General features: G+C 44.8%; 1 protein-coding gene across 5 annotated transcripts in view; it reads right to left on the reverse strand.

Annotated features, from left to right (window-relative positions):
- Positions 1-2,040: 2,040 nt before the first annotated feature.
- Positions 2,041-13,210, reverse strand: part of BTRC (beta-transducin repeat containing E3 ubiquitin protein ligase) — a 107,474-nt gene continuing 96,304 nt past the window's right edge. For all 5 annotated transcript variants that reach the window (XM_065746593.1, XM_065746590.1, XM_065746592.1 and 2 more), the window contains 5 exons: positions 12,655-12,773; positions 8,157-8,267; positions 7,472-7,550; positions 4,334-4,527; positions 2,041-3,337 (listed from right to left, as the gene is read on the reverse strand). In XM_065746593.1, the coding sequence (XP_065602665.1) occupies positions 4,366-4,527; positions 7,472-7,550; positions 8,157-8,267; positions 12,655-12,773 (471 nt within the window). In that variant the 3' untranslated portion in view covers positions 2,041-3,337; positions 4,334-4,365. The remainder of the gene's footprint in view (positions 3,338-4,333; positions 4,528-7,471; positions 7,551-8,156; positions 8,268-12,654; positions 12,774-13,210) is intronic.

Consider the following 13,210-nt stretch of genomic DNA (forward strand, 5'->3'; position numbering starts at 1 on the left):
GAACAAATGTAAAGCATTTCAACATTTCTGACGACCAGGCTTCTCAACTTGTCACCTGCATCCTTCCCTTCCAGCAGCGGATGTGTCTGTCCCTGAAGGTTAATGGGGAGGAGACAGCCGCACAAGTTCTCTCGCTGCAAATTCCTTCATGCCATTTTCGATTTGCATATTTTAAAGCAAGCTGAATTCCTCTGAGGATGAGAAATATTTGCAGCAAAATGGTGTCCTATTGCCAAAGGAGTCACAAGCAGGAGATGGTGTGGCTAGAGGGATTGTCCTGCTCTGGATGTGCCACACCTGCAGTACTCGGATCCCGCAGTCCAAGGGGAAGGCTATGAGAGCTCCCTGCTCGTGGGAGGAATTATGAGCTCTATGCAGCAGAGGTATTTCATTTCAAAGTGATGTGCAACACTTAAAGCCCACAGACACCTTCAGCCCCTTTTATCTCATTTCTGCAGGCAGGTGCTAGCTCTTTTCATCATCAATTACTCCAACCTGGTTGAGGGATTACCCATTCAGTTCATGCTGAAACCTCTCTCACAGGTGCTCTTGCACTCACACACACACACACACACACACACACACACGTATCCTAAGGGGGAAAGTTTGGAAAAGCCACTCTCCTCTGACTCTGGGAGATGAATCCAGACACAGCCCCTTCTTGAAGGGGAGACACCGTTTCTACCTTTGCCAAAAAATGGAGTTCAGCTGTTGCTCACAAACTGTACCTTAAACAGCTCTAGACAGCAAGAGTTCCAACAACAGTACCACCTGAATACCCAGCAGTGCTTAGAAGTCACAGCATAGCAGCACAGAGCAGCAGGGCTACAACAACCACGGCAACCTGTACCGGTGCTCTCTGTGCCTGGCCAGCCAGTTTTCTGGTTCTCCCACACTTTTGCAGCTAGCAAAATAAAACACACCTCTGCAGGTGTTACCCACAAAGATGCAACTAAAATATTAGGAAGTTGTACAGCCATCAGAGGCTGGAGTAACAGATCACTGTTTTCTACAGTAACCTAAAGAGGGAGGATGACCAGGTAAGCTGAGGAAAGTGACCAATAGATCTGAAGCCAAGGTTTATCCCCTACTGATACATAACCATGCTGCAGACCTTGTAGTAACTGAACTTAGAGGAACTCTGTGCAAGAAGGATTAAGAATAAGACTCAGAACTTCAACTGAGAGAAGTTTGGGATGTAAACTTTGATGCTCTCTGCTCCCCTCCCAATTTTGCTTTGGGACTGCAGTGTGCTTGATATGTATAACTGTCTGAAATCCAGAACAACCTTCTTAGGCTCAGAAGTAGTGTCTAAATTAGTTGCAGATGAACTTATTGTGATCCAGAACATTTAGGACTCCACAGAGACAAGTCATACTGTCAGTGCTACCTGAGCAGAGTGGAGCTAACCCGTGAGACCTTTTTTAGAGCAACAATTTAAACAGAAAACGGGAGTGTCATCACATGCTCTGAGCTGCTCTTTTGAACTGGTGCAGTCTCCAGGCTCAGTGAAAATACAGGAGCTGAGTGCTCAGCACTGCTGCTCATGTGCTTCAGGAACCACACCAGGTGCTCCCCAAGCACCTGCTTTCCATTCCTCCATACACCCACTGCCATCTTGTCCATCTTGGCTGTCACCAAAACGATTTAAGCTCTCTGGACTGCTCTCTGGGGACCCTCGGCCCAGCTCCTTGCAAAGCTTCATTGGTGGAAAAAGCACATCCCAAGCAATTAGAAACAACACAACTGCTTCCCTAGCAAAGTGAAACGGATGAGAATAGCTGAATAAAATGCCCCATCTGCCAAGTTCTGCCAAGTTCCTAGTTCAACGGGTGTTACAAAGCCCGTTTAAACCCTTCCACCCCAGAAGCAAAGGACCCTGATTTCCCACTGCAGGACTGGAGCACCTCCCCACAGAGGCAGCAGGGGTTATTCAAGCTGTGAACATGGCCTGGAATGGTCAGGAACTGATTTACACCCTTTCTCGATCCAGTTGCAGGCCCGCTGCAATTCCCTTCTCTCGGTACTAAGAGCCACATCAGACCTCTCTCTAGTTCAGAGACATGCAGAATTGTTTCACACGTCCCTCCCCTCCAGGGCTATTTTTATCTTCTAAACAACAGCAATTTGCAAAAGGCTCAGCTAGAGAGCAAAGATCCAGCTCAGCTACCAGCAAAGGGACTAATCATCCCGTGTCCCTAAACCGCAATGCAGCATGCACACAGGTTACAGAAGCACACACAAAGGCAATCCTATCCCTCCCTCCTAAGGCTTTCTAGCAAGGCCAGCCCCAGAAATGCTGCAGACCTGCTAACCTTACTGCCTGTGCTCACGGCCACCACTGCCCACCTGCCATCACCAGGGGACTGTGCCTTTGGGTGGAAGGATGGGGACATATCCAGCTTCCCTCCTTGCCCCAGCCCCAAACCTCATCCAACACAGAAAGATTCCTAAGCCATCAGCAATGCACTGTCTTCAGGGCAAACAGCAGGAGCTAGATCGTCCTTTGTTAGTAAAATACTGCCCCCAGACAGTGCTGCACCGGGACAGGGGGGGGAACCGGACATCAGCCCCAGTCCCTCATGCTTGGGACTTTGGCAGAGGAGAGCTTAACCTTTCACTGAATAGCATTCCCCAGCCAAGCAGATGTTAAAGGAGACTACAACGCACATCCAGCTTTCAGAGGGTTAGCAGAGCAGGCAGGAGAGAACAGAGATGGATTTGGCTCATTGCAGTCAAATTTCAAGGGTCCTCTCTCCGAAAGAATAGTCAACAGCCAAAGGCTGCAGTGGGTGGCAGGGTGAGGTCTGGCTGTAGAAGAGCTTCTGTTGCTCTTCAGAGCTGAATGCTTTTACAAAGGCCTAGCAATGGAGATGGATTTCAGTTGGAGAGTAGCAGACTCCTTCCCACCCACTCTCCCACCCCGAGGTGACTCTCCCAGCAGGGTGCACCGTGGCTGTAAGTCTTCTGCTTAACAGCAAAGCAACACATTCTGGCAACATCTTAAATATATTCACAGGACATCTGTGACTGGGTTTAGAGGGAAATCATACAGGGCAAAGGGAAGGGGAGTGAACAGGAAAATGGGAACGAGGGAGGAAAGGGATGGGAAGGTTTAAAAATGTTAACAGTTCACGAAAGATAAAAGTCATCTTCTGATATAGCAGCACTTTAGCAGTCAGCCACGCTGAGTAGACCCTGTCTGAGATCAACTGCATGCCAACTTTGTTCCAGAAACAAGTCTGAGAGCCTCTCTCTTCAGCAAGTATTGGTTACGTGGATAGTTCTTTTGTCCTGGCATTGGCAGATAATTTAAATACTGCAGCTTAAATGAGTCCTGAGAACAAAAAAAAAAACAGAAGAAACCAAACAAACCCTATTTGTACTAAGCCTTTTAATGATTGAAAAGAATGCCTTACTGATCAGCGTTTGAAAAAATCGAGGTTGCTGATGTGACAGCCCTGGTGCATCACTGTGTATTTACTCCTCAAACAGGATATAAGATGTGCTCCAGAACAGAGCATTTTCATGAAAAATGTCACCGTGAACACCCCCTGCAGAAGCCTGTCAGCTCATCTGCCTTTTTTCTCAAGCTACTAACAGCAGTGGTACACATCAGAGTGGGCAATCATTCCATGCCACTCTGATTACAGACATCAAATCCACTCTGCAGCTGACCCAAACTTAAGAAAAACAATTTCCTCCCCACACTGTTTTGGCCAAGACAAAGGGGTAAGGTGATGAGCAAAGCAACCAGGCTCTGACATGAGCAATTTACGGGAAAAAAATCAGCAGAAAGGAGTGCTAGGCCCAGTCAGTAAATGATTTTGCACACTGATGCATCTCGATTTAATTCGCCTGGTCTTGTGCCTCAGTGCCTCCTCCCTTAGCCAAACAGTCCTCTCGAATCAGCTTGCTGCAGAGTGAGAAGAATGGTCACCACTTCAGCAGGAGGGAATAAAGCTGATGCCTCTTGGCAAAACACTCCTGCTGGTGACAACTGCCCAGGGTCAGGCCATCTGCATCCCCTTGTTAGGCAGCAGCTGCTCTACTCGCTCTGCAGAAACCTTTCTTCCTTCTAGACAGCAGTAATAGCTGATTTAATTATTGATGATGATGGACGGTGGAGGAGTTCTTCAGGGGAACTCATGGGCACCACATGCCACAAATCCTACGATAAAGACCTTCTTTTAAGGCAACAGAACCATTCCTGTCCTTTTACAGGACACTGCAGTAACTGTCCAATCAAGACGAGACACACTGATAGACACAGATAAGTATTCAAGCAGCATGCTCACATTATGTCCAGTGCCATCTTTGAGATATTTTTTACCTGTGCGAGTGTGAGGTACAGTGTAGTGTTATTTATCTTGAGATGTAGGTGTACGTTCTGGATGGGGAACGAGTGGATTCTGCTTGGGCAGCTGGGTCATTCAGAAAATCCCAGATGAGGATGGTGTCATCGTGTGAGCTGCTGACAATCTGGAACTCGTCAAACTGAAGTCGAAAAACTCTTCCAGAATGCTCCTAAATGGAAGACATGGCACGTTAATTCACAAATTCCAGCATTACATTAATTTCTCAGTCAGTAAACCCCAAACAACACATTGTCCAGCCCCATCACATAGCATAACCAAACCACCCTCGGTGAAACAAGTTTGCCAAATCTGTGTTCTTGGCTCACAAGGAATTTTACATTACGTTTATCTTATTACTCCTCCTGTCCCTATTAATGCACTGTTCAGAACAAACCAAGCTCCTTCCACCATACAAGGCAGCCTTGTGAGGCTGATGGGAGCAATGCCTTCCTTGTTCTTTGGCTCTTTCCTGAAATCACGGTGTTCCCAGATGCAGTGGGTTACAAGGGGATTAGGATTTTGCAGTCAAGGCTTGGCACCACTGCTACTGCTCAAGAGGGGAAAGCTTAATACTGGAGGACACTAAGGAGCCTGTTGTAAAGTCCAGTGACACAGTAATAATTCCTCTTAAGCAGTTCTAAAAATATGAACTAGAGAGGGCATTCTTTATAGGCAGCTTGCATTCTGCTCTGAGGCTGAGTGGAAATGGCATGGAGATTTGGCAAGAGTTCAGACCGTAATTAACAGGAGGTAACAGAAAAGATTCTGGATATCACAAAGCAAATCCGCTGTGCTTTCCCTTCTGTGCTGGCTGTTTTCTCTTGGTGCTTACTGCTGCAGGGGTGAGCAGCAGCCTCCTCAGGAAGAAGGGAACAGACACAGTGCAGGTGGGACAAGCCCTCTCTAATACACTTTTCTCGGTGGTTCCCTGTGGTCAAGGGTCAGGAAAAAAAGTGCTAGGAGGCATTTTACAGCTTTTTCAAATATTTGGACAAAAAAGAGTTGTTAGCTACTAAAAGGGAAGTCTGTGTCTTATGGCAGAAGAACAGAACAGCTGCCTTAAAGGGAGTCACACTCCAAAATCAGATTCTGTTTTTATGAAAAAAAATTTTTTTTTGAAGCCCAATCACTGGGACCTCCCTGATCTGAGTAATAACCCCAGTGTGCCTTACAAGCAGTCCATGGGTTTCCAAGCTGTTCCAAAAAGAAACGTGTTTCCAGATTCTGTACTGTATCAGTGAACTTGAGCAGCTCTTAATGAAGAAGTATCACTACAATAGCCAGATCGACTGAGGGACCCCAAACAGAGGCACCAAGAGGGAGGTATTTCCACAAACTATTTTGAGAAGTCTTTCTGTTATTTCACTCCCAGCTAAGGTTGCCCTAGAAGTTCCACGCAGCCCCTCCCCAGCCTGTGGATAAACAGGCTGCACACCCTGCTATGAGGCTGGAAGGAGCTGGGCCCTTCAGCTCAGAAGGAGAGTTGTGCAGTTTGCTTATTCTGCTCCTGGAAAGCTTCTGTGAAACTCGTGTGGCCGCTGTTCCAGCTAACGGGAGGGACCTGGCATGCAGCGAGCATTTGTTATCTGTGCACTTTCCTCCTACTGTTTGAAAATTGAACACGAGCAGCGGGAGACCTGCGATGTTCATTGTGCAGCCAGGTTTAATTTTGGAGGCCGAGAGAAGGAAAAAAAACAACCAACCATGGGTAAGCGGGTATAAGGACACCCTGTTGTCATAAACATGAAAAGCCCTAAAAGCACTACGACAGCCTCCTCTGCCCCTCCTCTTCTGGCCTCCTCTATTGCTATCAAACAGGGATTTATGAGTATCCATGTGTTGAGATTCCTACAGTGTTTCCATCCCACCGCTTCTGATTTATAATACAATTAGTTGGGGCACTTTGGCTGTCCACTGCTGGAAAATGCAGAGGAAATCACACCAGTTAAATTAAGTCTACAGGTTACTAGGCACACATTTGTCTCGGGCTGGAGCAGAAACACCACTAATATCATGCTGAAGTCTTGGACTCTTGGGATATGTGTTCATGGGCACAGAGCTGTTCCACAGTTTGCAGCTGGATGGCTGATGACAAAAGGGTTTTCTGGATTTCAGCCATGAAACTATTTGTAGTTCTCTTTGGCCACCAAGGAGGTTTTTCAACACAGTACCTGCAGGCATCCAAGGCTCTCACTGACTCTTACTCTGCAGCTTATGGTTCAAATACAGGATTGGAAAAGAGCTAGTGTGGCATAATGACCCCACTGCCTGTCAACTCTCAAAGCCTGTGCAAAATGTGAAGCAGAATGTGAAATGTAAAGCAATAGTAGCAGTTTGGGTGCTAAATGAGGGTGCAAGTCAGCTAGAGAAGGAAAAGGTCTGATGCATACCAAACTCCAGCATCATCCAAAGATTTATTTTCTAAAAGAAAACAGGAATTTGTTACTTCTTTTGCAGCGTGGACTCAGCATTGGACCAAAATCTTCCTGTAACCCTAGGGTAAGTCCATCAGAGCAGAAACAGCGAACACGATAGAGGAATGCTTATAGGAAGCATCCCATGGCCTTGGCTGTGTTGGCATTTTTGTCACAACCTTCCTGCATCATTCTAAGACCAGTGCAGAGCCACTGTTAAGCATGATGGTGAATGCTGCAAAAACTCAAGCAATGAAATTTTTATCCCACCCTCATCAGACCTGCACTAAACATCACTGGAGAGTATCAGAAGATGCTGTTTAAGGATGAGGCAATCTCACTGTCTGTTCCAGTCCGTAGCCTTTCTCTCCTTAAACACACACAACCCAGTGAAATGCAATGAAAAGGTTGCTTTTGCGCTTCCACCCTCCCCTCAAATTTGGAATTTACTACTTTTCTTTTAGAAATTCCCTGTCAGCAACTCACAGGAATAGGTACACATAGATTAAAGTAAATAGATTCCAAGGACAAGCCTCAAAAATGACTTAGTTCTTAACTTAAAATCCAGACCAGACCTCTAGAAATGACTTTTAGCTCCTGCAGGCTGGCACTAAACTGACTTGAATTTCCTTGGCTCAAGACATACCTGAGCAAGAACATTTTACTGCTCCGTCCACCATACCTATCCAAAGCTCTTACCACAAGGGTTCGTAAGCAGAGAGTCCCTGCTGGAGCACGGGGGTCCAAAGCAGCCACCAGGTCCCACACCTTTATTTTCCTAGTAGTGAAAACATAGAGAAACACAGTGGCTCTGTTAAAAAGATGAAGTGCTCACGAAAATAATAATAAAAAAAGCTGTTAGCAAAGCTCGGCTGGTACAGCAGCTCAAAGAAAACTACAGAAATCCTTCTGCTCCTGAAATGTGGTTCTTGCACTTCTCCTTTGTAATGCTCACAGAGCTTAAAGGGAGAAAAGCATACGCTGCTGACAACGTAAAACATATAAAAAGCAGACAATAATAACAGAACAGAAACATATGGAAGGGTTAATGCTTGCTAGTCTCCAGTGGCAAATGGATCAGAAGGCAACCACAGGAGGGAAACATTGTTCTTATCAGTGACTGAGCTAGAAGATGTTTCAGATCAAGACTGTCAGATATTCTTATGAGCTAAAGAAGTGGACCACACGCATCAAACCACACTGACTTTTTCAAAAACAAAAAACAACAACAGGTGTACTTTGTAGAGTTATCCTGACTTTCTGCCATGAAAAGGACCTCCTGGTATGACAGATGAGGAATCTAATTTTTATAAGGAAGATCCAGCAAAGTGGGATGTGAGACACTGAGAAAGACAGGAGGATGCAAGGCATTAATCAGCCTCACCCATCATATGCCCCGCTGACTATCCTCTTGTTATCAAAGCGTATGCATCTCACCAGCTCTTCGTGGCCTTCCAGAACTCGCAAACATGCTCCACACTCGATATCCCACAGCCTGGAAGAGATCAAGAGGAAGCACTGAGAATTTCTGAATTGTTGATTATTTCAAGGAAGCATTTGGTCTTTGCTTGTAGTTAATGAAAACTAGGAAACAAAGTTTATGATGTAGCAACAAAGAAGAAGCAAACTATTAGTCTTTTCCTGCAGTTCAACTGCTGCATATTTTTCAACATGGCCCTGTTATGTTACACTATCACATGGGGAATTATCACAGATTCACAGAACTACAGAACTGTAGGGACTGGAAGGGACCTCTAGAGATCACCCAGTCCAGACGTCCCCTGCCAAAGCAGCTCCCTAGCCCAGGCTGCACAGGTAGGTGTCCAGGAAGGACTTGAACATCCCCACAGAAGGAGACTCCACCACCTCTCTGTGCAACCTGTGCCAGTGCTCCGTCACCCTCACTGTGAAGAAGTTCCCACACACATTTGTGCAGAACTTCCTATGCATCAGTTTGTGGCCATTTCCCCTTGTCCTGTTGCCACAAATTGCATGGACTTATCTGCATTATTCAGATACCCAAACATTTTAAGATCAGCCACACCCACCATCTACTTCTCTATTAGCACAAGGCACAGGATATCTCCCAGTTATCTTCTTGAGGAGCCTGACTATTTTACTTAAGTCAGTTTTCCATAGGAGTATCTAGCTTTGAACTGAAGATGTTAAGAGAGCGAGACCTACCAGTCCTCCTGGAACCCCATTCCAATGGTAAAAGTGCCTTCACGAGGTGCACACGCCCCTTCTATGCCCCTACATGCCTACTTCTGATTTGCAGACCAATGTCAGACTAATTGTGGATACACTGATGCAAGGCACAAGAACTAACAAGTTCTTTACATTTGTCATTTTCTCCCACTGGAGGTGTATTTGCTCTGTAATTAAGACAAGTTACACATAAGCAAAAATGGGCATTCTGTGTTTATTTGTTTGTAATGCATTTTCTTCTTGTGCTCAAATAATTTTTTAAGAAATAAGCCTATCTGCTGTCAGTACTTTTGTCAGCTCTTTGTGGGGATCCCCAATTAGAACAGATAAAGAAAAATTATTTGCTGACAAGAACTGAAATTCTTGACATGTATTGTCTACAGGTGTTCCACCTCCGGATGACATACGCTTGGTTCACAACAAATGGCATCTTTCAATAACAGTATCTGCTGAGGCTCTGACACACAGCTGAGAAAAAGCAGTCACAGATATTCTTGAATGCTCATTCAATTAGAGTTCAGACTGACAGGGACTTCATGGTAGTGAGGTTCATGGAATTTGTCTGCATGACACTACACAAAGAAGTACAGCTGCTGTGGGGTCAGGTCACTTTTCCTTGAGAAACCAAGAGAGAGATAAATCGTCCCCACAGACTTCAACCCTGGGGTCCCCCAGGGAATAATCCAGACCAGTGGACATGTGCACCAGGACAGTGGGTAATCATTTCATCCGTCCTGACACAACAGGCTGCTCTCACTCTGGATGACTGGGGAATGAACAGAACTCTTTCTATAACTGTACTGGGAAAGGGTTAGTTTATCACAGAATCATTAAGGTTGGAAAAGACCACCAAGATCACTGAGCGCAACCACCAACCCATCACCACCATGGTCACTAAACCATGTCCCTAGGTGTCACACATCTGAGGCCACACAGGAGCAGATGATTCCTCAGTCTGTGAAGCTAAGTGTTCATGAATCTACGAAGATTCCAATGCTTTTTTTGCATTAGCACCAGCACACCAGTTAAGGTCAGAGAAAGTAAATCCATGACAAAGGTCAGCCAAAGGCACTCTGTCTGGTCAGACAGCATTATGTCTCTTGCTGAGGACAGCAAACAGGATGCACAATACCAGAAATGAATTGGTGCAGAAAGGTCTGAAGAGTAACCTTGTGCCAAGAACTTTCATGCCATGTGTTTCCACTCCTCACCATCAATCCTGAGGCTGCCAGCAGCTTGGCAAGGCAGCATCACATTAACTTAGGCCTCTATTATCAGGTCCTAGTTTGAGTTTTTACCTGAATTTGACTTTGATTGGAAAAGACTACTGCAGCCCTTAGCTATGAAAGCAATGGGCTCTCATGCACAAAAGGAGTTACTGCTGTGTAAGAACAGCATATCTAGAATTGGTTCCAAGGGAACTTCCCAGATTTGGTTATCACCTCAAATTTCTACTTCTTCAAACAGAAAGGACCAAACAGAAACAAAACCGCCCTGAGGCTTGAGAACTAACTTAAGAAATTCACTATGAAGTGAACACAGGCAAAGGAACAACCACTCCTTCCTTCCTACAGCTTTGGGAGAACTTCTATAGTAGAAGGCCTTCAATTACCACAGTCTTTACTTCTCTTGGACCCCTGGCAGAGCTGGAAGATGTACAGAAGTAAGGTGAGCCAGAATCCCCTTCTTCAAGCGTCCAGCAGAGGATCCTTGTGTGTGCACACACTGGTGGTTGAATACGTGCACCCAAGCCAGCCATTCATTTAAAAGTGAACACAGATGATACAGCTTGTTTTTTTTTCACTCTAAATTCTCTTTTCTTTTTTAATACCATGTTTCTCTATAGCAATTAAGAACTTTGGCACTAGAGGCTAAGATAATTAAGAGACTGGATTAAAAAAAAAAAAAAGCTTGATTAAAATGATGAGCCCACATTCTTACGGGTGGAAATCAGCACAATAACAGTAACGCCTACATAGCTGTATCCTTTCACTCTTGTGAGGTCTCTCATCTAAAACAAAACCTAAATCGTTTTTATACACGGAGTCTCTCTACAGAAGAAAGATACTGATTTCTCAGCTGCTTCCTTAGATTCACAGTTGCAGAACAAAATCAGCTCCTTTTGCAAAAAAAGTTTCCCTGTAACCAAGGAATGGCCAACTTCAAATTCCATATCAGGAGGCAATCTCTACTAAAGGCCAACACAACATCTGGTATTTTACAATGGATTAAAATCAAACATGCAAAACACCAAGCCACCCACAGAGAGGACTTAGTAACCTGCCCTTGCTTAATCACTCTTCCACTGACATGTGCCTTCTGCTTATAGCTGGGAGAAAACTATGTGAACAGGTAAGCCTTGTGCCTTGCCCACACAGCTGCCAAATTTGACTTCCATTAAGATTCACTGCCAACATTCTTGAAACTCAAGCACTATTTATCCGTCAGTTAGGGATTTTGTCCAGAGTAAGCATAAAAGTAATCATACTCCTCTTTAACATTATCACTGTATTGACATTTATTGCTATTAGAATGACTTGTATTTTAGATCCTTCCCTAAATGGTGTAGCATTTAACTATTTCTCACTCAAATTCTGAGACCAAATTTCACAGTACAGAAGCAGAGGTTATTTTTTCCAACTGAAGTGCAAAGGTTTTTACTACATATATGGTGCTACTCTTATACAGTGTCTATTAATACTTTCTGCCTTGATAAAGAGACAGAAACCCCATCTCTTTAGGTTATGCTCTCTGGCAACCACACACTAAAACCTAGTGCAACAACCTGGTGATGACCATCAAAGTGCCACCATTTTCCAGAATGTGAAGCCCAGAGAGGCACTGTTTTGCAAGCGAAGTCCACAGACAAATATCTGCATGAATCATTCTCACTGAGGAGAAATTAATTCTGATATTGAAAATGAAGGAACTTTCTGCTTACGCTATCCGGACTTCCAGTTTTATCAGAAGGAACACAGTTCTTCAAAGCAGTGATCAGTACAAAACGGAGGCTTCTCCTCCTTCTTTTTAAACAGCAGAACCACTTCCCCACACAACTTACACTCCCATTCCAGGTTGCTCAGTGCACCCAGAGAATAGTGGGACACCCCTCTGCCAGCAGCTGCAGGATGTAGGGAGAAATCCTGGCTCACGATACCAGAAGGAGTTAAATCTCAAATCAGAGCAAGGGCAGCTGGAGAAGTGCAAAAGGCAGCAAGCTGAACTTCATGCTCTAAACCAGCTGTTCCAAACTTAACCCGGTGCCAAGTACCACAAGAAGAGCTTGGCCAGAGCCCAGGAGGATTTCTGCAGAGGATTAAATGCCTCTTACTGCAAATCTGACCCCTTTAACTAGACACATAGCCCAATTAAAATATCACAAGAGGACATCGCAGAAAGTGGTACTTGCCAGCTCTTTCATACACCAGAATTGTCAGAGCAACACAACTTGTTGATTAGTATGGGACTCTTGAGATACAGACCATGAAAGACAACATGGTAAAACAGACTTCTAATATCTCTTCCCAGTAGTTCCCAATGTTCTCTACCAAAGGAAGCATATTTCAAAGAAGACAAGGGTACAGAGCACTTTGCTTGCCTAACCTCCGTGCATCCCAGGGAAGAGGGGACAACATACTTGCAAAGAACTCTGCCGTGGGGAGTGTGTCTCTCACCTGATTGTATTATCTGAAGAGCCGCTCACTACTAGCCTGTCTCTGTACTGCAGACATGCAATGCCTCGTTTGTGGCCATTTAAGGTGCGCACAAATTCGCAGGTACTAGTGTTCCATACCTGTGACAGGAAAGGTGAAACCACACACAGACAAAATTATTAAGAAGAGACTAACAAAGGACGAGTATCTGTATGATACATAGGTGTATCTAGAATGTTCTTAATTGAACATACTTCTGTAAGACAGGGAAAATTACCCCCCTGATGACTTGTGACTATAGCCTGAAAGTGTTAACAGCTTGGGTCACAGCACTCAGAAGGTTTCTGCCATACTGTATTAGAATTAGCTTCCAAAATCAGGCTTCAGCACTCTCAGGCTGTGATTTCGTCTACATAGGAAGTGGATTTTCCTCAGTTTTAATGCAGCAGATCAGGATCACAGCAGTAACATTTATGTGACTCCTACTCACTCACCTTTGCTTTTGCCCCCATGCTGCCCTCTGACAACTCTCTGTGTGATGCTGAAACAGACTGGGTAACCACCCAAATTGAAAAAG

This window comes from Cyrtonyx montezumae, unplaced genomic scaffold, assembly GCF_038088225.1.
Source record: "Cyrtonyx montezumae isolate F1298 unplaced genomic scaffold, pur_monq_1.0 scaffold_4, whole genome shotgun sequence".
Lineage (NCBI taxonomy): Eukaryota > Metazoa > Chordata > Aves > Galliformes > Odontophoridae > Cyrtonyx > Cyrtonyx montezumae.